This window comes from the organism of the source record quoted next, unplaced genomic scaffold (genome assembly GCF_019419815.1).
Source record: "Pyrus x bretschneideri cultivar Hongxiangsu unplaced genomic scaffold, Pyrus_bretschneideri_v1 Contig1, whole genome shotgun sequence".
In the NCBI taxonomy this organism is placed as follows: Eukaryota; Viridiplantae; Streptophyta; class Magnoliopsida; order Rosales; family Rosaceae; genus Pyrus; species Pyrus x bretschneideri.
The window spans coordinates 4,884,350-4,911,150 of NW_025999390.1; the positions used below are offsets into that span (position 1 = coordinate 4,884,350).

Genomic DNA, 26,801 nt, shown 5'->3' on the forward strand with positions numbered 1-26,801 from the left:
ATTAAGAGTAGCAACAAAATCTTGATTCATTGTTGATGCAGACTTTATTCCTGATGAACCATCATGATCAAAACCAGATCTAGATGTTTAAGTGAACATGGTAGACATCAAATGAATCTGTTTAGTAGCTTCATCCAGAGTTTTCTTCTGCCTTCAATTGAGATCGTAATTCTTTGAGTGAAACAAGGTTCTCCATTCCACGTATAACTGATTTAATTGTATTATACTCACTTGGCAGACCTTTCAGTGCAACAATTACAATGTCCTTATCGGAAATGGTTACACCAGCAGCAGCTAGCTGATCTCTAGACTCCTTGATCCTCTGAAGATATGCATCAACAGATTCAGGTCATTTCTTGATTTTCTGCATGTCAATCTTGACTTGAACAATACTTGTTCTAGTAACACTACAAAACCATTCTCCAAGATTCATCCACATCTCTTTGGAACTCTAATAGCCAATAATACAGGACAAAGCAGAAGGAGACAATGTAGCAAAAATCAAAGTCATCAAAGCTTTGTCATGAATCTTCCATACTTTGTACACATCAGAGACATGGTGATTGTTATCAACAGTATCTTCCTCAGAATCAAAATCCTCAAATTTAGAAGGACATGGAATATAACGATTCACAAGACAAACAATTCCATTTCCTTCCAACAATAGATCTATTTGAAAGTTCCATGTAACATAGTTGGAATCATAGAGTTTCACAGTTACAATATTCCTAACACTCGGAATTAATAACGAAATAAGAGATTGTGTAAGCGCTAATTGAATAGAATTCACCATAACTTTCATCAATTTGTGTGTCATACTTCAACAATCTTAAGACAATTTTAATACTCAAGAACAGCACACAAACTCAATTGAACCCACAACAACAACAACAAGCCAGTAATTGCAGAAATCAACAATCTTGTGAATACAAAACAAGAAACCCCCAAGTCTTAGGGTTACAAATTATTAGAAAGTTTTAAACAATTCACAGATCAAACACGGCTGGGCTGAAAGAAACGAAAGAATCAACAGAACCTGATGTACAACGACGATCAAGAAACCGGCAATTCAACCGACTGAAACATCGATCAACAAATCACAGACAACACAGTGCGAACACAAAACACCGATTCACAATAAGAGAAGACAAAAAACTGATGATCGGAGATGTCACCTAACACTGATCACAACTGGAGAAAAGTAGCGGAAGCACAAAGGATCGTGAACGAGAGGTGTGAGCCACTCCCGGCAATGATACCATGTCAACAATGTAAAAGCTTAAGAACTAAGTAAACTAGAGAGAGAAAGAAAAGAATGAAAGTTTGTTAAAACTGAATATTTTCTTTCATTCAACTTGTTTAGAATAATTACAACTATTGATATTTATACATTAGTGAGACACATTTTTACTAACTAAGACCACTACTAATAACACATAGACACTTGTCATAATCCTATGCACTCATAATCTCATCAATTCTATCACCGTGGTGTATTCTGATTCTCTCCAACCCCAGATAATAGGTCAACTGTTTGATGAATGCAACAATGAAGTATTAATAATTTGATTTAGTTCTTTCATATCATGCGTTCTGCAACTATCTATATGTCTAACTAATTTAAATAATTGTCTCTACGTGTCCAAAGAAAGAAAATGAGAACAGATGCTTCCCAAACCTTAAAAAGTTGATTTGTTATTTTCAATCTCTGTGAACTGTTGACAGATATGAATAATTTTGTTGTGATCCATTGTAGCTTTCGGCACTTCATCACTCACTTGTAGAGATCAAAATGAAACTGCTGGAAAAATCAAAGCTAGCTCATCGCAAACCATGTGACCTAATCAACAAGAATAACCTATATATATAAATTATCCATCACTTTGCAAAGTTCCATGCTTTACGTACACGCACAAAAACAAACCAAAAAAATATTACATATACCAATTATTTAGATGCTATTGTTTGGGAAGATTTGGTTGAAGCATAATATTTCAGTTTAATTGATGGGAATTAAATACTATTTAATTCTCGAACATAAGGCTAGGGTTTAGGGTACCCCCACAAGCACATAGTGCTTTACATAAAAGCCACAAACCCTCTACTTACATACATATATATATATGTCCTTTCTTGTACTTCATGTAGAAAGTGAGCAAATCAGTCAGAGGCTTAGAATTTGAAGATTAATATGGTTAGAGAGATCTGGGTTCCGTGCTGGAATACCAAGGAGCCTACGGTTGTCGATAAGAAGGTCCAAATAATTCCGTGGACGAAGGAGCAGATTATGGAAGTGTTTAAAAGTTTTGACAAGGATGGAGACGGCAGGCTTTCAAAGGAAGAGCTGAAGGCAGCCTTCAAGAAATTTGGGTCGCGTTGGAGCTCCTTCAGAGCTTGGAGAGCACTATGGCATGCAGATGCCAACAAGGACGGCTTCATTTCTATTGGCGACGAGATCGGAGAACTTACCAGTTATGCTCTAAAATGTGGGTATACACTGTAAATTAAGCTGAAGTACAGGGTTTGTTCTAGTTCTATCTGTGTACTTATAGTATTAAGGAGTCTCTGATAATGTAATATATGTCTCCTCGTATGTATGCATCTGTGTGTGTGTATGGTACGTAGTCTTTAATTACATATGAGTAGCTGTTGCTCTCTCTCTCTCTCTCTCTCTCTCTCTCTCTCTCTCTATATATATATATATATCTGTGTACTTATAGTATTAAGGAGTCTGATAATGTAATTTATGTCTCCTCGTGTGTATGCATCTGTGTGTATGTATAGTACGTAGTCTTTAATTACGGATGAGTAGCTGTAGCTATAAATATAAATATATATATATATAAGTATTATTGGCACTTCAAAAATCTTATTCTACACTTCTCATAAGTGTATTTTTCTTTCCTAATATAAAAAGTTTAAAGTGTAGAATTAGATTTTTAGAATGCTAATAATAATTCTCTATACACACGTAGCATTCATGCATATGGCAGCAACGGGGAAGGCAAGGTAGAGGTAAAATATTCTTCTGAAATCTAAGTAGCAGGAGAAAAACGAACATCTAAATTGTCGCTATTGTGAATTTTGACTGTACGAAGATCTAAATTACCACCTGTGCTCTTATTTCGGGTTCCAATTTGCCCTATCCATTGATTCCGTCAACAAAACTGTTTAGTAGCTGACGTGGCATAGACATATGATAAATTTATCAATTAAAGTGAAATACAGCTTATTCTTTTTCTGGCAAAGGGAACCAGCTGGTGGTATTTCATTCTTCTCTTAGTTACTATCATGTAATTCACTAACACTAAAAATTGAACCTAAGATATGCCGTGTGAAATAGAAATCTGATATTCGTCCTCAACCATTGAGCTATCTCGTGAAGGTTAATCAAATACCGTTTATGAAATTGAAAAGAAAATTAAAAGAAAAAAAATAAAAATAAAAACCCCAGCCGTTTCTCCTCCCTCCAATCTCCAATCCCTTCTGCTTCCTCAGCCATCTGTTCATCTTGTTTTTAAGAATTACAATTTCCTTCATCTTTCTAGTTGGGGGTGTTGTGTTGATGGTGACATTTGTTGTAGCTATTGGTTTGTGTACAGGTGACTCGGCAAGCGTGAATGCCCGTTTTGTCCCTTCCATTTTCGTATATCTTCGCACAGATATTTTTTCCTTCTACTTTTTGAGACAAAGATACAAAAGATGCCTGAAGAAATGGAAGAGAAAGAGAAAGAAAAAGGGACTGAAGGGAGGAGACACGTGTGGGTTGATTATTTTCTTCTAATTTTCTTTTTAGTTAAGAAATTTATTAAATGTTCATGCTACACCAGCTACTTAACGATTTTATTGACGGAATTAACGGAACTTGTCAAACTGAAACACAAAACAAGAACACACGTGGTAAAATGAGACACAATAGAGTGTAAGGGTAAATTGAGACCTGTTGAAGAGAATAGAGTCATTGCCAAAAATAGGCCTAAAAAGATTAAATTAATTAAACAGAATTGCGTTCATCTAGGTGTCATCACCTGATAACTTTGAAACATATTTTTAACATAAACGGCAATGACTACATTGAAGACCTGGTAATAGACAAGAAACAAATTGGTAACTTTGAAACTTAAAAGACCAAACTGATGAGTTACGTAAAATTTTCTTAATACATTTGTACCAAATAAAAGTCCGCAAATCATGTATTATTTGATTAACTATTCCTACATTACGTGAGCACACACAGGGATACACCCAATTTTATACAAGTTCCTAATATTAATTACTAAGGGAGGTAAATGCAAAAACCTATACACCTCAACTAGTCTCTATACCCCTCTACGCCGCGGAAGAAACGCCAAAAACATCACCGAAGACCACAAAAAAGGATACGCTAAAGATTTTCTAGGCCGAGGCTGAAATAAGGTTAGATGTTTTCATGAAGACATGCAAGTCCGGCCTAGAAAATCTTTAACGTACTCATTTTAACATCTCGCAAAATGTGAGTACGGGAAAAACAACAGGGGTTCCACAGAAGGACCAAAACTACATACTTGAATCCACATGTGAATGCCTATATGCCCATTTGACTTCTAAAGAATAGTTACAACTTGAAGTGGTCACGGAATATACATGAACAGACTATACAAAATTAGATTGAACAGAAAAAGAGGTAAAAAAAAAAAAATGAAGCAGCAGCATGGAGGTGGGACTGATCCAACTCTTCTACGTGCGCCTATCTTCAATATATTGTTTCAGGTCGCCAATAAATCAGCCAGCCGGGTAAATGTCGACATTTAGACAATAATTCCTAGCTACATACTGTCCTAAAATGTCTTGATAAAGTTAGCATTGTCATTTTACAACCAAAAATTCCATGCACAGCTTCTGACAGATTAAGCGAATGAGAAATTGGGATTTACCTCAGCGGTTATAAACACAGGCATGGCGAAATTTATCTGTCTCCATATCTAGAGGAGGCTAGCTACAGAAAGCAATGAACTCCCTTCAACACCTCAGACATTGATATCGGGCAGGGGGAGTTTCCAGAAATTCCACGTATTAAAGTCCTCCTGTAATCAACAGGGAAAAAAAACAAAAAGCATGCTCAAATGGTTAGTGACCACAAAGGAAAGAGAGGACGGTGGGGAAAGAAAAAGGCCTTTTTTTTTTCAAAATAAGGCCTCTATGAATATTTAAAGTTGAAAAATCAAAACCTGCTCAGATGAGTTCGTGGATGGAAACATGCCATTCACTAGAGCATGAAGGGAGCTATATGACTTTGTGTCAACTCGGCGGTTCACAGCAACCTCACCCTGCATACCCAAATCATTAAAAGGAAAAGTAGGCATTTGACATCACTCAATTACAGATATATGGATTGCTGCTAAATTATCATAAACATCATAATTACCTTGGGATTAATAATGAATATTTTTCCTTTCGGGATTCCAACCTTAAGGTAGCTGAACTCATCGGTATCTCTGTTTCCAAAGCCAGCATAGAATGGATTGCAATCAGAAGGGAACAATGATTTGATATCCTGAAAAATAGGAAAATGTAAGATATTTAAAAGAATATTTGAACCCATATTATTGTTTGGACGTATCCTATGAAACAAATTATTTAACATCAGGAACATGATAAAACACGCAGTAAAAATAGTGAATAGGTCAAGATAAACCCTATATACTAACCTCTAAGCATGCGATCTTGAATTCATGAGGAGCTCTCCTGATAACTGAGGAAAACAGTGTCGGTCTATGCATTAGAAACTACATACAACTTAGTAAAAGGGAAATTGCATGTGATGTCTAGTGATCAAAGTAAAGGTAATTTTACATTCCGCTCTCTTAGCCACTAAAATCTTTTTCTCAACAAATGCATTATTCAGCAAGGAAATGATGCTCTTCCTCTCTATGCAACGCAGTTTACCATTTCAGTTTTATCAGGATAAGTGCAAAAAAAGGGCAATGAACCGAACTTATAAAATGCCTGAAACACTAAATGGGACACTTTAGCAATTTAAATTAAACACCTGTTGAAGTTCTAGAAAAAGAAGTGCACCCACATCACTTACCTTCGCGAAAGAGAGAAGGAAAAAGTCCATCTGGGGAAATAACAACGGGACCATCTGGCAAAGCCTTCCCATCCTGCATATTTCAAAGCAAAGAAATAAATAACCATGCTATTTTGGTCACTTTTATTTGAAAATGCAAATCACGAATTTAGCATGAATTAAGCATATGACACCTGCTTAAGGTTGAATAAAAAATGTCTGGTGACAGAGGCTTGAGAAATGGCACGTGCACTCAAAAAAAGCAATTGATATCCATTTTCCTGCACCATAGAAATAATAACCAGTTCCTTTTAAGATGCAATTTCAGTGTAGTTATATAAGTAATTCATACATAAAACGTATGAATAAGTGGGTCACAGACGGGCCAACATGAGATGAGAGACGGCACATTATAAAGGTAATCAAGACTATAATTTGTAAGGTGATGACATCATATGACTGAATAAGTGGGTCACAGACGGGCCGACATATCAGGTTTGTGAGACCCAATGTGTTTTCGTCTACATATGTTGGCTACAGGCCAACCCACCAGAGTGCCCAAAATACATGGTAAGGAGTGATGAATGCAATGTGAAAATTGCCATCACTAAATAAACATGATTTCAAAACAATAATCATCATGAGCACTAGAATATTAAAGGACAAGACAAACAAACCTTAATGGCTGAAAACAAATGTGTAACACCTACATGTGACCAATCTACCCCAACCAAGGGCATGAATTGACCTAGAACATCTGACCTGTAAAACAAAGTTGTAAATCAAGCGGGATCAGACCAAGAGAATCCCCAGTAATCAACAAGTGAATGCATAAAGAACAACTGAACCGTTATAGAAAACCTACTGTTACTCATATTTGATAAATATATCTAAAAAATCACTGTAGTTCATTATTTATCCAGAAAAAATTTGTCAAAATACAATGTACCAAAGATTTTTTTTTTTTTTAAGAACAGACATACTTTGTGATTGTCCCATCCACATCTGAGATCACTATGCGTGTGTTCCATTTCCACAAATAAATTCTGGCATCAACCTGTTGAGCAACAAGAACTATAAGAAAAGGACAGTAACTATATCTGAAAAACAAACAGCCAGAATGAGAACCAAAATAAAAATCACAACAATAAACAACCTGCTGCTTCCCCAGCATTGCAGTAAAGAACGTGAAGGTTACTGTATTCTTCCCTTCCTTCAGTTTCAAGGAAGCCAGCTGCTCAGACGTTGGAGCGAGTGCCCTTTCCATTTTCTTCATCCCCTTGGGTGTAAGCATATTCTTATCTCCATCTGTGCCAACGGTGCTCTCTGAAGCATTCTCAGCTTCAGGACTTTTACTGCCATTCACATCTGGCTGCATTGCTGTCCTGGAATTTGATCCCCTAAAACCGAAGGGCCAGAGTGTCCAACTTCCACTGGCGGCAACATTTGCTTTGGATGGATCTCCTGTAATAGTTTTCTCAACTCAGTGGACAGCTAATATGCCCTTGAGATCAAATATTTGCACTTTCCCAAGTAAAATCATCCTAAAGCAGCTATATCCCATGAAAACAACTAAGAATTCAGGTAATAAGTCTATCAATTAGTACATATATCAAGATCCAATTTTTCAGAAAATGTTTGACAAGCAGTACATATAAGAAGTGTTTGCAACGAGAGCTTTGCATAAAGCAAAATTTACGTCACTTTCTACATTTTACCACTTACAGATTATTTTGTTCCCGAAAAAAAAATGAGGCCCTTCCAATTTTCATCACAGAAAATTCTGGCAAATAAGTCGAACAAAACATAAAGTGAAAAAAGAATGGTAAGAAAATTCTGGCAATAAGTCAAACAAAAAATAAAGTGAAAAAGGAATGGTCATATTAGTCATATTTCACTGACTTGGAATATATCAATTCTTAATAGTGTAATGTAATTATGTACACACTACAGACAAGAAAGCAAATAGAATTTTTTCAACATTCAGTGCGGGAAATCCTTGATTGTAAAATATCATACAAGCAAATATCCAAGTTTCTCACCAACTGCAGAACAGGCAGGACCATCTTTGAGCTCCGCTGAACCTGAAGCATTATTGCTATCTGGTGTTTCCAGTGCTAATTGTTGCTCTTCTTCTCTGTCAAACTTTCTAAAGCTCAAATCATCTTTACATTGCCATATCGACTTCAAGGGATGGACATTTGAGTCCAGAGAATGGCTTAATGGATAATGAAGATCAAGTGCAGTCAACTTGTCAGTCTGAGGCCACATAATAGGCAATGATTCGACCAGCCTCCCAACTTCCTTGCCAGCAGCAGCCGTATGATTTCTCGGAATACCAACTGCAGCTGATGCTGCCTTCAGTTTTCCAGTTGATTTCTGAAAATCAATAGAGGGATCTTCTGGAACAAACTTTTCCAGAGATAAATATGATTCATAATTTGTACCGTCCTTTGGACTGCACGAGAGACTATTTTCTCCGCCTACACATGATGGAAAATGTGACTCCGTGCACTGAACCTCAGTGACTCTGATTTCATCATCACTGAAGAGGAATTGTTCTTCCTCTAGTCTCACTGGCAACACACTTGCTGCTTCTGTCACAACATGGCCATTAACGGGCTTATAAGGGGTTTGTAAATCACACGATGCGACATATTCCTCTTCTATATTTTCCTCCTCTTGAACTCGATCACAAGAGGTGCTTAAACTAGACATGCTCTGTGACTCAACTTTTTGAACTGAATCAGGTAATGAATTTTGCTGGACTGTTTGACTATTGCATGGTTGAACTATTGCTGGCCCTTCAGGGCCCGCAATACGGTCTGTGCATGAATGTGTATCTGTCTCTTGTAAACAAATTTCAGGAGCCTCCACTGATTGTACCTTGACGGAAGTATTATCAGCATGTTGCTCAGTAACTGAATCCTGATGAAGAACACTAAATACCTCAGTCTGAAGCATCCAGGTGTATACATAATTAAGAATAATGTTAGCTAATTGATCATTTATAACCAAATTCTGTTTCCTAACTGAGCGTATTTGAGTTGGTAAATAAGTCATAGAAAACACTGCATCTGAAAATTCCTAAATAACTTAAAAATTTTGGTTTCTATTGCAACAGATTTGATAGAAAGATTACCTTAGACAGCAGCTCAGTTCTGGCATGCACTGTTTCAGCATGAACATGAACTTGCCCACTTCCTTCTCTGGCAATGTACAATGTTTCACAACAAATAAAGGGTTGGACTTGATCTATCCCACCAGCTGTATGAGAAATTCCACAGCCAGGTAATACAACATCTTTCTCATCCAAATGCTTTCCAGGGCAAGCTTCTAGCTCAACCAAACTTTGAATTTCCGGATCATTACATGTGGCATTGGATATGACAGCCATTGCATTCCCATCATGTTCAGTTGCCGCAATAATAGATTCATCAACGTCGCTAGATACTCTAGACACAGGCAGAGACGAGCTCAACTGGCTTTGCTTGGCATCAATCTGCATATCTTCATTAACCAACATATTAGGAGATGAAAAACGGGAAGCATTGTCCTTCCCGGTTTTCTTAATGGCAAGACTAGTGGACCAGTTCACTTCCAAAAGGTTTGCTGCAAACTCCGCCCGCTCCAACGAATCCACCCTACTCACCCCGCTATCAACCCCCTCTTCCTCCTTACTCTTGCGCTCCTTCGTCGACCTGCTCCCAAATAACCCTAAAATTCTTGACCTCCGGGAGTTAGTCCTGGACAAAATCTTCCCATTAGGCGTTTCAATCTGACCAACTGGTGTCAAATTCTCAGCATCATAACTGCAACTCATGGACTTCAATGGCTGCCCGTTTTCTCGACATTGCTCATCCGTCTCATCACTTGAAGACGAAGGATACAACACAGCTTCCCCTTCCTCTGCATCAACCTCCCTAAGAAAATAAGCTTCCCCTTTATGATCCAAATACATATGGCAACTAGCATCCTCCCCATTGACATTAATGTTTACCACCTTCTCCTTTGTCTTCAAAACCCCTTGAAACTTCCCAAATTTCACATTCCACGCCGACGATTTGAAGCTCCCATCTTGTTGTTCAACTACAATTATATCCACAGCTCCACCAAACGGGTGGAACGGGCCGGAGGCCTGTACAACGCCTCGGGATATATAACTCCCTAGCCTCCCAACCGCATACATCCTATTCCTCCCCTATCAAATTTCTCAGGACACCAAAATCTCAAAACTCAATCATAATTTACACACACCCGGTCGATTTCCTCAGGAAAAACCTTCAAAGCAACCAACTTTTAATCCAAAAATTGAATTCTGAGACAACCCAGACGACCAATTTACCAAGACTGCATTACAATATAACAACCCAATTGATCAAAACCCAAAATTTAACAACTTCCCACAGTTTTAGCTCCAAATCAGTTACTGCATGCATCAGAAAAAAGAACAAAATCCCTCTCAAGGGTCCCTTTTTTTACTCAGAATCCCCCACAAACAGCTCGAAATCAAGAAACAAACAAGAAAGAGCATCAAATTCAATGGAAGACCAGCTCTGTGGAACCGCCAAAGGAAGTTATGGTGATGAAAGCATATTCCGTCTTAGTTATTCCAATGTGCCGAGCCTTCAATCATCGTTCAAATTCCAACAAATATATAAAGGCACCGCATTTTTCTTTTCTTTTTTTCTTCTTCCCCTTATTCTTCTGACTAGCAGCGATGATGGATTAAATAAATAAGAAAAAAAAAACCCAGAAAAAAAGAAGAGGAATTAATCTAAACTAAATAAATAAAAGGGTTGGAGAAATGAAACTGACCTGAAACGAGGATGAGAAAGAAAGAGTGCTATCTCTACGGAAAGAGAGAGTGTTGTTTTCTTGGCAATCTCGAGTTATTGCACGTAAGCATATGAGAGATCATTCAAGTGGAGGGATTTTATATGTCTACGAACACCGCTTGTTATAATTATTTTTTTCAAAAAAAAAGACCAGTTAAGACGTGCCATATAAAATACGAACTTGAAATTTATAAAAAATTATTAAGAAATCTCGTGGTGATTCATCACTTATTATAATTAAGTGAAACATGAATTCTATTCTTCGATTGTGCTCTTATATTTTTTTTGCTTGAATACTACTTTCTCTTACATTTTCTTATATAATAGGGTATAAACCTAAGAAAAAATAAAAAATTATATATGAGTATCACGAGACTTCAATTATATCTGTAACTAACAATTAATAATAAAAAAACTTATTGAATACCAAAAAATAAAATAAAATACTGAACTCAAACGGCATGATTTTGTGTTTAGTGGTCCGATTTTCCTAGAAAAAAATCTGTTATCTAGGAGACGCATGGGTTTATAGGTGGGGTGGCATTGACTTGAGTTAGGTAGAGATTTGATTAAGTGGGGTCCAAGTAACCTTTTGCCGCCATGTGGAAATATGTCCAACTTTTTCTTTGTTGTACCAAAATAAAATAAAGTTGACAACCATATCGCCAGTGAAATCTACCTATATATCACCTAATCAAAATATGAATGCTAATCTATTTAACTCAAAAACTTTTTTGGAAAAAAAAAAAAAAAAAAAAACTCAAAAACTTTGAAATCTCCAATTTTTAAGCTTCAACCAACAAAAGTACCATCCGTGATTGGATCATTCTTAGCACGATGATTTTCATTATGATTTATTTTACGTTGTTGTGTTGATTGTGACGCAATGCGACAAGGAACAAAATTAAAAGATAATTTGAAATATTAGTAATATTGGAATCAAAATCAGAAACAAAATCTAAGAAATAGCGAACTTTGAAAAATATCTTCAAAACTTAAAATCGAATTGGACATTATAAACAATAGAATTTGGCTTAGAAGATCCATAGATCACATCTTTTTGCAGTGGATTTGACTCTAGCACGGAAGCTCATAACCCAGATTTGAAATGGTTTTATTGTCGATTCTGTGCTTTTTAAATTGTTGTTTGTCTACTTCGTTATCTGTTCCACATCACGTACGCGCATAGGGATACAACTGCAATGACTGCTGTGACACAATTCAAGTTGGTCATCAACCTGATTCAGCAATTTGACCGCATATTAAATCAAATGGTACAAAATTGCCTATACTTTGATGCCCATTTGCTCTACTCATCAAATAAGGATATAGATATGGAATCAAAGCAGCTTCGAGTTTGCGCCATCAACACTCGAGATAAGCAGTTAAACTTGTCAAGCGATAGTTAGTGTTGTGTTAAATTGTTAGTTGTTAGTGAGAGAAAATATGAATGAGGATCAAACCGGTATTATAGTGTATAAACACTATTATTTTTTGCCATTACAGTAACTCGCCATCTGCGATTTGAGCTAATTTATCAATTTCGACAAAATATTTTTATGTCAGATGACTAATTGATCTCGCATATATAATATTAATAGATTGAATCATTAGTATGAAATCCTGTGAATCGACCATAAAATTGTTTTGAAATAAAAAATTGACAAATTTTGTAAAGCTAAGTACTGTTCTATATACATAGATATGATCATATGAGATTATGAGTTAGTGTCCTAGTCAGTTATTTAAAACTACGATGGAATTCATTAACGGCTGGTAGTTGGGTGTTGACCATGGAGTTGCCAACAAGATCCTCTTTTAATTTTTTTGACGAGGATTCTAAGAATTCGTGAATTATGTTCTTTTATCGTACATCATGCTGTCAGTTTTTAAGTAATGTTTATGTTTATTTTTAAATAAAAATATTTAAAATGATTTCTGACCGCACGATATACGATAAATGGACACAATTCACGAATTTCTGAAACTTCACAAAGAAGATATAGCGAGGATTCGGACTCATAGAGTTGCACAACATGCAAGCAAGTGGGCCATATCATATGAAATATCCGCATACATTTATAGGATATTTCTTTCCAGTTTTCAATTATAAAAAGTATGCAACCGTCGTAATGAGGTAAATAGATGAAGTTATACGTCTCTTGCTTTCAATCATGATTTATGCACCATAATCACTAAAATTGTGGATATAAACAAAATGTACCAAGAGTATTTGATGTTGTAAAACAATCCTGAGCCAATATCAACAAATAATTTTTTGGATACAAACGGTACTCTATTTTAAGAGATTGGGGCATCTCAGTTAATCACTTACTAAGGCCATCATAAATAATTATTCAAAATCCAATTTAATCGAACCTAAAACTTTTTGCTTAATTCACACAAAATTTTTACCTTTTCACATATCATTTTCAATTTTCGGCCATTTGATTGAATGAATTGAAGAAAATTAGTAGATAAAAATTAACACGAGAAAGTAGAAAATAAAAATGATTGTGTAAATAACACTACCCAACATTATCAATGACAAGAGCAAAATGAATTGAAAACCTTTGCTTGCTCATATTTGGTTCATGTGGGCGACTTGGGCTTTGGGTTGGTAGATCAAGGGCATACACATTGGGCTGAGTCGTGTTGAGCTTTCACCATGCCCATGGGCGTGACTCGAATAATGAGCTTGCCAACAAACAGGCTTCATGTCCATTTCTAATGAAAAACCGATTCTCCTCCCTTTTTTGTTGGGTGGTCTTCTTAGAATTACAAGGGAGCAATGAGAAATTCGTTAACGGAGCTAAATTTTGGATATGTTTAATACGTTCAGTTCAGCCTAATTTATTAGACGTTTGGACGTTTAACCACTCTTAAGGGTCACGAGCATAGCCAATGGAGGTTCAAGCACAACTCGAGGGGATCCAGAACTGTTTGAGGGGCCTCGGGTGGATATATTTCTAGATTTTTAAGAATGAAGCCTGAAAGTGTTTAATGTGTTAGTAAAAATGCTAGTTTTCCAATTTAGTTGTATTCTTATATTAGGTAGGGTAAAATGCATCTGAGATATCATTTTTCAGTCCCAACCCTTAATAGGCTTTGAGATTTTATTGGCTTGATAAAAAGTTCTTTGGGAAAATATGCAAACTTAATCATGAGTTGTAAGATGTCCTTGAGCCAAGCAGCAACAAACTTTTATTATGTTGGTCACCATCTAATGCTTTGGAAAACTGTCACATATATATATATGCATATATATATATATATATATATATGCAGCTACAGGTGAGGAGAAAAGCTTACTATCACACATTGTATATACTCATTTTCTTTATATCTCTTATCACAGGTCGTGTGAAAAAGAGAGATATAGAGAGAAGATGAGCAACATGTTTTATGGAAGTTTCTCTCGTAGCTAAGGCCAACGAGCTCCAGTCATAGTGAGCACCGACACACAAGGCACTATCCCTAGTGTTTTAGGAGTGTAAAGTCCAATTGGAAGAAAAAGGGTTTTTGTTGGGAGCCCCCTTTCTCTTTTTGTACCCTTAAATGATTAAAAGGAACAAAAGACATGCACATTCAAGGAATTGGGTGGTTTTTTTTTCGGTTTGGTGGGATTGTGAATGCTATGTGACACTATAACAAACATAGAAGATGACACCACAAAAAGTAATGAGTCATTCAATCACTTCTGCACCACATCTTTAATCACAAAGTATGATTCAATTAGAGCCATCTGATTTGCTCATATGTGTTTTGATTTGTATTACCTTGTGCATTATTGTTAACTCGAATGATAATTGTACTTGTGAATTTGCTTTCTTTTTCAAAATCCTGCGGCTGTCAACCCCATTTGACCCACAATCACATTGTGTTCTGTTGGTACCACCTTCTCTTTTTACAGCCCCTTACGCTTTTGATAGGTAAAGGTTCTAGTTTTTTCTCAGTACCTCGTTTTGTAGGGACTAGGAACTCATTAAAGTTCAATTGTTTCTTTTCATGACATGCTTGTGTGGGTAAATTTAGTGCCACCGATTGTATACAACTTTGTATATGTCTCTTTCATCATGTGATAATAGAGATATATAGATATCTAATTTTACACAACTGAAAACATGAAAAAATTTCATTATCATGTGGCGTATTCTTTGTGTGATGATTTTATACTCTCATAGTTTATAGTTTTTCTAAAACTTTGGAAAATGGAGATCTTGATGGAAACTTTAGACCGCAATTAACTATGTACGTTACATGAAAAAATCAGTTGGTCACAAGAAACTTCCTAGAGATAAATACTAAAGAGGGAAATGATTTTTAAAATCCCTTTTTCTCTCTCTATATTTATTTTTTTTAACCTTTAGATTGAATTAAATAATAATTAAAAAAAAAAAAAAGAATCAAGAGACAAAAATAAGGGCTTCAAAATCAGTGTGCCCTGAAAAACGAGTCTAGCTACTTGTGTAACAATAAAAAAAAATGCATCTACTTTCATGAATTGGCCATGTTTGGATCCTGAACCCATTTGAATGCAGATGGAGTAATCTACTGAACAAAATTGTTTAACTCATTTAATACATACACCATCATCATATATGCTATTATATATATATATATATATGAAAATCCCCTATATATGCAAATAACAAATAAAATACGAATATAAAATTTCCCCTGATTTTTACCTTCCTAGGCTCTAGCTATCTAATTTGCTTCAACATTTGTCTTCTCTTCTGTGGCATTGGAGTTCTTGCAGTGAGCAATTGCAGCTTGAATTGCAGCCTGCAACTCTTCCATGGTGCTGTCACTTGTAGAACAAGGAACATTAGTGGCAGCAGTTGCAACAAGATGCCCGCTATTCGTTGGAGACGTCCTTATCGATGCCGGAGCCGAAAACTCACCCCTCCCACCTCTCAACTCATGCTTGTTTAACATACTCAAATTCCCTGAAAACGAATAGGGTTGCCGTCGTAACTGCCCCTTCTCTCTCCTCCCTCTAAACAACAACAGCGGCCTCACCATTCTCACGTACCTCTTCAGTATTTGACTAATATCAAACTTCACCTTCCTCTTGTTCTTCATCTCCTTGTTCTCCTCCTGTTCATCATTTTCACAATTTTTTCGCCATCTGGGAAGCCCGAAAATTGAAAAGGACTTGGACTTTGTTCCTCCCCTGGTCTCGTGTTTGCTTCCCTGACGTGGGATTCTCTTGTCAATGCTGCTGCAGCTGTTGTTCTTGTTGTTTAGGATGTTTCGGTTTCGAATGCAGTTTTCGGCATAGGTGGTAGCGGTTTCCCTGGCTGGTTTTTGATCTTCTAGCGGCTCTTTGATGGGGAGGGTGAAGCTGTCGAGGGAGTTGGTGGAGGAGCGAGGAGAGACGGGCAGGTGAGAGAGAAACTGGAGAGGAAGGAGGTGGCCGTGGAAGAATATTTCGTCTGCGGGGGACAAATCAATGGCGAAAGAAGGTGGGGTGATGGTTTTGGATTTGGATTGGTGATTAGGGTTTGATGTGGAAGAAGAAGTGTGGAGCGAGAGAGTGAAGGAGAATTCATGGGAGGGGGAGGAGGAAGATGAAGGTGGTGAGGCAGGGGCAGTTTTTGGCAACGGTTTTAACCTTTCTTCTTCATGCCTGCTGAAGGTGTCCAGAGCCATTTCTCTGGTTTTTTCCAGCTGATGCGTGGCCATAACTCAAATGATTTTGTTGAAAATTTGAAACAAGGATCAAAACCCCAATTTCTGATTTTTTTTTTTTTTTTTCTCTAAAAGATTTTGGTTCTTTGAATAGTACCAAACCTTTCGGGGGAGAGATAAGAAGATCAGGAAGCAGTGGAGAGAGAGGAGACAGGAGAGAGAAATAGTTGGGCTTCCATTGTCTTTTATGCAGAATAATCCATATTTCCATGCATTATTAATTCTTTTTTATGAATAATGGCTTTATAGATGGAAATACGGATTTGGATCCTCTCCGGAGCCCAAGGAGAGGATCCTCCTGATCAACACACGTGGACCGTTAGATTTTCATCCAACTGCTATAATTATTATAACTTTAAAGGGACCCCCTATTTGTATCTATTGAATAAAAATCTAACGGCCTACATATGTTGGTCAGGAGGATCCTCTCCTTGGGCTCCGGAGAGGATCCAAATCCGGAAAATACTTCACTAAGAATTTCTATAATCCTGTCACAGTCTAACATCTGTGTATAAATTTTTCGTTTAATATTATTATTAAACAGTGATTCGTTGAAACGAGCAACGATTCCTTTCTGAGAAGTAACCAAGCATTTTTCATTATACATAGTAGAATGGGATGAGATGATAAATTTAGCTGTATTTCTATAGGTTGGTGGGTCCTTGTCGAAATCTAACAGCTACTGAGAAGGATTTGCGAAATGAGGGTCAGAAACATCCAAACTTGCTCTAAAAAGGGAGAGGAGAATGGCGAGACAACACTTTGTTTCCGGTGTAAGTCTTTGTATTTAACTGTTTTGCCACTGAGGACTGGTCCTCCCTCGTCCTCTCATGTTTTCTCTCTCACGTACACCGTACACGGTAAAAATGCAAAACCCTAGCTGGCTAGGGTTTATTACTGCCCCGTATTATCAAGAGAATCTTCAAGTTTTATAAACCAAAGGCACTTATTTGCTCCTACCTTTCGCTTTTACTATATGCACCACTACAACAACGTTGGGGAAGGTGTTTGTACTGTTTCAGATGTCTAGTATATCTATAATCTATGTATGTTGTGTGTGATGTCAGATGGCACTCGTGGGAGTTGAAGGCCTTTTGATCGAGAAGATAAGATTTCAAACCAAGCAAAACACCGGATACACGTATGGCATGATTATTTATTTATTTTAGAAATGAGATTGGGAAGTCATGAATTAAAGATAATTTGGATTACATGCTGTAACATGAACTTAACTCATCATTTGTCGACTTCATATACAAAATAAGTAAGGAAAGTTATAAATCAGAGTAACCCTAATGTTAAATTTTAAATAACTAACTCGTTTAAGAATACAATTCTGGAATTTTAGTATTTATTAGACTGTGCAGGTATTTACATTAGAACAATATCGGCGTGTGAAGGGACAATGAGTCACAATGTATGACTCCACTAGCAAGCTTCAATTAAACGCAAAAATATTTGAGGGGCACATCATAAATTCTCCACGGATGCTTTCCTTTTTTACCCTCTCTCAAGTTTTTTAAGGCGTTCTTTGGAATGAACTTGAGGACGAGGCAAAATGTAACCTAATGCAACCTCGCTTATTTGTAATGTACAACTCTAGAATCTTGGTATAAACATGTTAGTACAAGGCTCACTCAAGAATGAGATGACAGTGGTTTATCAAGTTCATTATGTCCTTGGACGCAATACATTGGAATCCTAAAGCATCACTGTTCCACCATGCATGAAGGAAAGCTATTGTGCGTTTACTAACATTTGCGTATTAAAATTAGATCAATGTGCAAATTTAGTTTCTGAATTATTACCTAAGTGAAAGTTAGGTCCTTAAATATTTTATTTTTAATTTTAAAAATCAGTTCTTAAACTAATTAAAATCTAACAATTACATCCCTAGTATTAGATTTGAAATTATTCTATACAATTTTCCGTTAAATTAAGTCGCATAATTTGCAGTTAAAAATGCAGAAACTTATTTTGATTTTTTACTTCTCATGTACGAAGTTAAAAATGATGTGGCAATAACTCTCACATTATAATTTGTAATCTATACGTGAAAATTCATGACTTAAATTGATTAGGGGAAAAAGGTTAATCCAATTCTCTTTCTCTCTTATTTTCTTTCGTATTCCTCACTTTCTTGGTCCACAATTTTCTCTTTTCAAATAAGTAAATTTGTTACAACTTTCTCCTTGTGCAATATATTCCTTTGTATTATTAAAATAAAAAAATTAAAAATAAAAAAAAATAAAAAACTAAGAACACCTCTCATTTTCTATTGAGCAACGTGAAGCTTGGATTAAAGTTTCAAACCATTTTCTCGACGATTGTGATTCTCAAATCTTAAACCTCACGGGCTCATATCTTGATCATCTAATATGTCAAAGTTGTCTACTTCCAGTTGACACTGAGATATCTTCATATCCTAATCTCTGTAAAACGATCCCATTGTCTAACACAAGTTGCGTAGGGAGACAGAACACAACCGTGGTCCGTGGTCTTTGTATATAATATATACATCTGTGTATACTGCCTAAAATAATTAAATGCAAATGATTGATGATTCAACGTCGGAGAGAGAAGGGCCCATATCATGATATTTTGTCATAAGATTAACCATGAAGACCAAGATTGGATTCATATGGTTCACCCATCAAACAGTTTTGAAACATTTGATGCATGACATCGGAGGAGGTCCTGGGGAAGAAAAATTATTGTGTCCAGTCACCTTACCACAACAAAAGATCACGTGAATCACACGTGAAGGGTGGAGAAAAATTTTTGCAGTCATTGCTCGATCACGTGATAAGAGATAAAAGTTTAATTGCATACAACTAGTTGCATATTTGAGTCCAATTTTGTTTTATCAAAATGATGATTATATAAGATGTTTGTGTATAAGAATTGTTTTTGGAGTAAGGTTTTCCCACATGAACGTGTGAGAAGCCAATTAGAACGGTCTTAATTTCTTTATCACTAATTGTATAAACAATAGCTTTTTTCTCTTGTCACGTGTCAAATGATGAGACAAACTCATATTGTAAAGTTACATAACGAAAGAAATAAATATATGATTGTTTAAAATCTCACATTGTGTGTTATTTTATTGGTTGTATACAACCAGTCTCTCATGACATGTCATACAATGAATAGATTCACGTGACTTATCGATAGCGCACATTATGAATCACGTGACTGTATATGATCAAATGCACACAGTGTGAATGATAGTTGATTAGTCGTATACAACAAGAACTTCTTTGTAAGAAGGTTTTATTTTTTTACAAAATAAAAAGTAATTTACGCAAACCGCTTTAGATTAAATCAATTTCAACCAATACAAATAACAAATAAATGTATGTAAAAGGAGACAAAAAGTATGTCCTTTATCATATGATGATGTGAGCAACCCTAATACATGAGAGGGGTGATGAATATACAACTAAATAATGGGGTGGCAAATTTTGCGGGTGAAAAACAAAATTGTAAAGTTAGGTGTGTGAGTGATGGTAGACCCAAACACACGTGCACGCAGTGGTCCATGAGGCATCATCCACAGTAGAGGAATTTTGTTCGTATGGTTAAGCTTAACATCTCAATCATGTACCAATTATTGTGGATGTGGTCGACTAACTCAACCCATCTTGGCCACTTCTTACACCATTCAAATTCTATATTCTAATTTCTCATTTCTCTAAAGGATAAGATTATACTTACTTAAATGGAGGAATTTTCCCCCGAGAATACAAGCAACATGGTTTATTATTTCACGTTTTATAGTAAGTGTGAACGATGTAGTTCACATATATGTTCTGATTTTAGTATACTATTAAAAGACAAATCTATAACATGTTTATTTAACAGAAATGGAATAAGAAAGCAATGAGAGAACTTAGAAATAGGAAAAGTATGGAAAGAAAATCAGTGCTAGTTGATCTGATTTTGATTCCCTTCGTGTTAGTAAACATAAGGGAAAGTTTGGAACTGAATTGGTTTTCATTCCTCTATTTTAGTAAAATTAGGGAACTAAAGAATAGAAATGATTTTAATTCTCATTCCTTATAAATAAACATGTCTGCCTATTACAATTTGAGTTGAATAATAAGCCAGTAGCCACTCATATTCTTATTCTTTCTACTTTTTTCAGAGGATTACCAGGTCAAAGGAAACCCTAAAGCCATCGAGAAGCAAAAGGTGACAACTACCAAACAAACGCCAGCGTGTGAGGTTTTGTACATTAGGGCGCAAATTAAACGGTGAGCTGGCAGACCCTACCAAATGGTCCGGTTTGGTTCGATTTTTCGAGCCAAACCAAACCCGCTAAAGCAGGTTCAATCTCAGAAGTTTCAAGGATCGTTAGCACAACAACAGTCAAATAAAGTCAACCAATTCTATTGTGCCGACGAGCTTCCATTTCTTACCTTAGGTTGGAGAAATTTTTAGTTGTTACGGGAATACAAGTGATATACCACGTGTTTTAATAGGAGTGGTGGGAATTTTTTATTTTAAAGTTATTAACTTTTTAACACACATATCCCACCATTTGTATAGTGACACGTGATGTACCATCCCGTGTACTCGTCACATTGAAAAATCTCTCCCTCAAGTTGTCACAAAAAGGTCCCTTGTGTGGAACATGTAATGTTTTTTCTTTAAAGAAAATTAATGAAGATGGTACGTTCACGCCAAAAGTAGAGTGAGTGATAAATTGTTAAATTATTTCTTTGGGCACTATTTGCACATACAACTAATAAGTTGAAGGCCGAAGAAAATTTTCTTTACTACTAATTATATACAAACAATTACGCTTAAGATTTTCTGCTAAAATACAGACCAACCATTTATTTCGAAGAGTTTAATACCCTAACGTATCCAAAATAGGGCTGGACTATAGTTCTATCTCACACACAAAAAGGATACATCTTTGTGAGGTGCAACCAGTTGCATCACATTTTACGTATGGAAAGAAATACTAATACGGGGATTTACAACCAGTTATATATTAGAATCTGTACTGAAAGTTAGTTGTGCATTTAAACAAAAAATAAAAATAAAAAAATCATCCTCGCATAACATATATTAACAAATCAAAACAAGACATGAAAATCGAAACTCCAATCAGCAAACTAGCAAAGCTCACATGTAATGTGGCTCCTTTAAACCAACATGCCAAATGGTCCCTGCTACTTGCTGCCAGCCTTAACCTCAAAACAACACGAAGGAGAGGGATTGAGACCCTCGGTACGAAACACTTGTAAAGCGGATTAATGACAAGCACAGCCGCGCTCAAGGTCACTACACTACCAAATGACGACGACGACTCCAAACAACCGAACTTGACAGCAAATGAAATTGATGAACAAAATAATTCAGTAGATTCAAGTGCACATTGCGAATCCATGAAAAAAAACCAATCAAATGATTCCCTTTTTGGTTCATTTATAAATTACAATTACAGCAACCCTTTTGACCATTTGAGAACAATGGCATGGAAACCAGGGAATTTACAAAGAGGGAAAGGAGAGACATCAGTAGAAAAGAATGAAAAGACATCTTTCGTAAGGCAAGGAAAAATAAAAATTCATCATCAATTTTCCCCTACTGTGTAAGGAATCTGTCTGAGGTCTCATCAAGTTCACCTATATAATAATATTACACCGAAGAGTGTTTTGATTCAAAGTTAGCTCTGTAAAATAGAAGGGTATGGATCCAGAGAGAAAGTACCTCCGATGCATATTTATGCTTGCCCTTCCAGCTTTAGCACGGCTGTTTACGTGGCTCTGAAGTCAAAAAAAGGGATCTTAAGGAAAGCATGCAGCTCTATCTGGGATCTTCCGACTTGAAACATAAGAACATGAGATAGATTCAGATAGGGTTTCTAAGTTGAGTGCCAAAACGGATCTTGTTCTTGTAAATCCCTGTGAGATATTGAAGGGAAATAGCATCAATAGATGCACCACCTTCCCATTCATCAACAACCTCAAAGTAATTTTGTTAGTGCTCTCGAATGAAAATAATGCTGAGGAAGGTTGGCTAATCACTATCGCTATCATGTCTTCCTGAAAGAAACAAACCGAAATAAATTAGAGGATGTGCCATAAATTTGAAAAACAACAAAAATAAATGAATAAAATATAATAAAAATTGAAAGAGACGGGGGAAAGTTTGTCGTACTTCCTGATGGTCTTTTCCCCTCCATAGCCTCTTTTTTCCCTTGGCAACTCGAGCAGAGGAAGGGGCCATCCCAAGGTCGCAATTTTCCTGGGTTCGATGATCCAGTGTGTATCGAAATACCCTCTCCTGGTTTAATTTCTACTTGACAAACTGCACACATAAACAATTTGAACATGTTGCAGAGCGGGTATTTTGTATCTAACCTGCATTCCACACAATAATCCTATCAGAAGCCAGTATATCGACATAAACCCCCACCAGACAAAGTCATACTGAAATGAAACAACTCCACGATAGAAAGTTCAAGTGTTAACAAAACTTCCAACCAAAAATACAACACTTCACATGACGCCTGACGCGAAGATCAAAATAAAGTTTAGTCTACACTCTTATGAAGATGTTTCTTAAGCACAAACCTTTCGGAAAGCGAAGCAGAACCTCCTCAAATAACTCCTCCACCTCGTCTGGCTCAATATATTCTTTTTCAACACTAGAAGATGATTCAGAGGATTTTTTCTTAAACATGGATTTAAACAACACTCCTTTTCCCTGCCTCTTTGGTTGGGGTAATGAAGCTTGTCGCTTCTCTTGTGGTAAAATATCGATCACAATGCAGGTTGTATCATCCCGAAGTCCCTTATGCCCTACAGCATCCTGGAAATAGAACAAAAAGTTTAAAACATAGTATTGAAGTAAGAAAGCAAAATTCCTCCCAGCCAGCATAATAGTTCTGGCAAAGCATCTAAAGCATGGGTCAAGGCGCCAAAGCTATGGAATATATAAAAAATCTACCATTATACAGAAAACTGAGACATATAGCTGCTATCATACCTTTACAATTTGTGCAGCTGCAGCGTCCGGTGGCATCCCACGGCAACAATCAAGAGCTTCTTCTGCAGACAAAGCATCCCAGACACCATCACTTGATACGATAAGTCTGCCACCTGCGGTTGACAACTACTGGGGAAAAAGTACAACATTTTGTGTAAGACAATCATATCAAATGAAGCCCGAAAGAATACTGTAGTTTCAACAATGAAAAGTAACAGGTGATTATTTCAACCAATCACAATAATATAAGGGCAATTATTTCAAAGGTTCAAAGTAATACAATAGTTGCTTCTATGAATGTCTGCTGAATCTTTTGGCATCACAATACAAGAGGGAATCATGCACATGGAAATCAAAACAAGGGCACTAAAATATAACAAGACTAGAAACAAACCTTGATTTGCCTTACATAAGGAACAGGAACAATGAACTCCCCCACGTCCATATCACCAATGGATCGTGACAGACACAAGCCACCAGGCCAACACCTCAAAGGACCGATCTACAAGGAAAAAAAAATATCTAAATTAGTTTGTCTGTGCATTTTCAAGATTAATCTTATCAACATCAGCGTCCTACATATATTCAACCTATCCTTAGGCACACTTATCTCATCCACCAGGAATTAATATGCCTTTCTTAAGATCTTAATTTGTGTTTGTACAGAAAACTTCATGAACAATACGCTTAAGTAAGGCATGAAGAAAAGTTACCTCTGCCCCCCCACCAGTATTAAGCCGACCAACCTCGCCCCCACTTGAGGTGATACGCTGTCTCCTATTAAAATTTAGTTGAAGGGTTAATAAAGGTTACAGATAGTTAAGTGAGTCATAGAAGTATATTATACAGAGAACTTACTCCTCTTCATTGATTTCAAGCCTATGATCTGCTGATAAATAGTAAACTCCACCTTCAGCAGGTTCAACTATGCAACGAGAATCGCCGACAGATGCAACAGATATGACCCATCCTTCAATAATCACAAACGTGACAGTTGTTCCTGACGTTTGAGCTGAAAGATGGCAATAAAATGCATGAAATCATGCACACAACAAAACAAGAAATTAACTATTATACTAAAACTCATAAAAATTACAAAATCAAATGTACAACTGGTAACCCTCAAATACAACAATTAACTTATTCGCTGATATCCTTAAGCATGCATGCTCTCCAAAATGGACGAAAACATTTTGATAACACATAAACAAGAAGAAAAATATATACACACATTTTTTAAGGATCTCATGTACATTGCATGTGCATGTTTTGGGAGTTTAAGTTAGGGTAAGTTAAGCTAAGAAAGTGAAAAATATACATGGGGATTGAGTGGCTCTATAACTGGAAAAAAGTAGCAATAGGCATACAGTTAACTTATAATCTTATATAAACCAAAGTATGATTAACATGCAGTATAAGTTGGATATATGAGCAATTTCATAAACGGTGTGGATTTGAGATGCTTTCTCTAACATGGGATAATATTATGCATCTCCCCTTATGACCAAGGCACCGCCGAACCAGCTACTTATTAACTCTATTTTCCATAGCATGCACAGGTTACAAAGGTAATCCAGTTTCAAACTATACAAAAATACCCACATATCAATATTTATGATAGGAATTTTACTGAAGGAAATACCATTCAGTGTTGGTCGATATTAAGGTAGAGCAAGAGCTAAAATTAAAAACAGATTAAAATCATCCATACCTCTCTCTTGGAATTCTTTGTCTGTTTTGACAAAGCCTGCTACAAAAGCCCTTGGCAATGCTGCTACCCATTCATCTCTGTTTAGATCTGAAGGGATAGCAGCCAAAACATTAGTTAGAAGATTCTCCTTGGAGTAAATAGCGGCTGCTGACCCATTATGCCCATCAAATAGCTGCAAGACATAGTCCAGTAAGAATATATCCAGGCTTCAATAATGGGTTTTCCAGTCTTGATAAAATTTGAAAAACAAATAAAACCGAGTTCCCTAGATTAGGTAGGAGCAAAAAGGACCGACAATGTTTATAATCTACATAATCCTTAAAATGGCTTAAAAGAACTTGGTTGTTTATCAAACATGGGCACAAGTTTGAAATTCCCAGCACAACCACCACATCGCACATGGCTGGTCAAACCATCACAGCAATCAACTACATACTCAGATACATCTAGTTTATGTAAATATTGTGCATCGTAAACACCAAAAGATCACATATCAAAACACAAAGAAGGAAATCATGAACAACCACACACCTCAACTAGGTGATCAACATTTTTAAGCATACCATTTGGTCAAAAAGTTTACCAGTTTGATGAACATCAAAGTTAGCTATTTCTACATTTTTGTCAATACAAATGGTAGACAATCGGAAAACAAAAGGAAACAAACAATGAAAGAATAATACCCCGAAAACTGAATACGTAGAAACTCCATCTCCCACAATTCTTTGACATTCCGTCTTTACCAACGTGAAATCCTCTCCTTTCTTGCTCTGACTCGCCTGACCGTGTATAATCTCCGGTCTCTCAATCTTCTCATTGGCCAATTCACGCTTGAGCAGCACCGAAAGCGGAACAGTTTGATGATTTTCGCTCTTAGTGGACATTGTTCCCCAAATTCAAACACCTCCACACACAGCTTCTCTCTCTCTCTCCCCTCCTCCTACCTCTATTCCTCCATCGCCGATTCTCAATCCAAATCCTGCAAAACAAAACAAAAACCAGCACATACGCGCGTCAATCAAACGCACTGTTTCGAGCATTCTCAAATCTAATCACAAATCTAAATCCTTTCCAAAAAAAATCGTCAATATCAGCAGCTAAAACGGCAACAAATCACCGAGATCTTCAAACGAAAGGGCACTCACAAAAACGAATCGGACGATTTTCACCGTCTCAAAAGCTGTAAATTTTATGAACAAATGCAAAGAAACCGCAATGCGGATATGAACACGAATCCGAGAAAATGAGGAGAAAAATTACAGGAAGAGAAGGACCGATCAGCAAACAGCAATGACGATTACGCGCGAAGGAGACGAGAGCGAGGCGTGGCGGAAGCGACGACGGTGGCGGGTTGGTGTGATCGAGAAACGCGGATCCCGGCGCACTGCGGAAATTCCATTCTCTTTCGAGAGAGCGAATAATGAGATGGAAAAAGCACAAATGAAATGAACATGTTCTTCTCCTTTCCTTTCTTCTTTTAACAAAAACAAAATTAAATGAA

General features: G+C 36.6%; 3 protein-coding genes across 10 annotated transcripts; all 3 read right to left on the minus strand.

The window, feature by feature from the left end:
- Nucleotides 1–4,552: 4,552 nt before the first annotated feature.
- On the minus strand, nucleotides 4,553–11,036 carry LOC103949973 (phosphatidate phosphatase PAH2-like). 8 transcript variants are annotated; one of them, XR_007257170.1, is made up of 13 exons: nucleotides 10,868–11,036; nucleotides 9,192–10,760; nucleotides 8,092–9,004; nucleotides 7,206–7,513; nucleotides 7,033–7,106; nucleotides 6,727–6,811; nucleotides 6,244–6,330; nucleotides 6,071–6,143; nucleotides 5,688–5,731; nucleotides 5,405–5,533; nucleotides 5,208–5,306; nucleotides 4,914–5,063; nucleotides 4,553–4,769 (listed from the first exon to the last, which is right to left on the minus strand). XR_007257170.1 is itself a non-coding variant. In XM_009361133.3 (12 exons), the coding sequence occupies exons 2-12, from the start codon at nucleotides 10,236–10,238 to the stop codon at nucleotides 5,007–5,009; spliced, it is 2,916 nt and encodes a 971-aa protein (XP_009359408.2). In that variant the 5' UTR covers nucleotides 10,239–10,399; nucleotides 10,868–11,036; the 3' UTR covers nucleotides 4,553–5,006. The 8 variants fall into 8 exon arrangements, 5 of the variants coding, with proteins under 5 accessions (XP_009359408.2, XP_009359391.2, XP_009359384.2 ...); XR_667617.3 differs by having other exon boundaries at nucleotides 4,553–4,812; XR_667618.3 differs by having other exon boundaries at nucleotides 4,553–4,817.
- Nucleotides 11,037–15,400: 4,364 nt separating this feature from the next.
- LOC103949692 (BRI1 kinase inhibitor 1-like) lies at nucleotides 15,401–16,782 on the minus strand. The gene has a single exon (XM_009360801.3). The coding sequence runs from the start codon at nucleotides 16,576–16,578 to the stop codon at nucleotides 15,598–15,600; it is 981 nt and encodes a 326-aa protein (XP_009359076.2). The 5' UTR covers nucleotides 16,579–16,782; the 3' UTR covers nucleotides 15,401–15,597.
- A 5,198-nt stretch (nucleotides 16,783–21,980) lies between these two features.
- LOC103957026 (probable protein phosphatase 2C 12) lies at nucleotides 21,981–26,751 on the minus strand. Its single transcript, XM_048581052.1, is given in 11 exon segments — nucleotides 21,981–22,643; nucleotides 22,759–22,961; nucleotides 23,175–23,199; nucleotides 23,202–23,412; nucleotides 23,590–23,715; nucleotides 23,984–24,091; nucleotides 24,303–24,366; nucleotides 24,448–24,601; nucleotides 25,301–25,472; nucleotides 25,984–26,279; nucleotides 26,575–26,751. Coding segments are annotated over 10 exon segments (1,290 nt in total). The 5' UTR covers nucleotides 26,185–26,279; nucleotides 26,575–26,751; the 3' UTR covers nucleotides 21,981–22,617.
- Between the last annotated feature and the right edge of the window lie 50 nt (nucleotides 26,752–26,801).

What these genes read in the sequence shown, in the direction of transcription:
- LOC103949692 (XM_009360801.3), bottom strand. Translation starts at nt 16,578, where the DNA reads ATGGCCACGCATCAGCTGGAAAAAACCAGAGAAATGGCTCTGGACACC.
- LOC103949973 (XM_009361133.3), bottom strand. Translation starts at nt 10,238, where the DNA reads ATGTATGCGGTTGGGAGGCTAGGGAGTTATATATCCCGAGGCGTTGTA. An exon ending in GTGGATGGGACAATCACAAA is followed by an intron (nt 6,812 to 7,032) that starts GTATGTCTGTTC and finishes TTTGTTTTACAG; the next exon opens with GTCAGATGTTCTAGGTCAAT. An exon ending in TATTCATTATTAATCCCAAG is followed by an intron (nt 5,307 to 5,404) that starts GTAATTATGATG and finishes TTGGGTATGCAG; the next exon opens with GGTGAGGTTGCTGTGAACCG.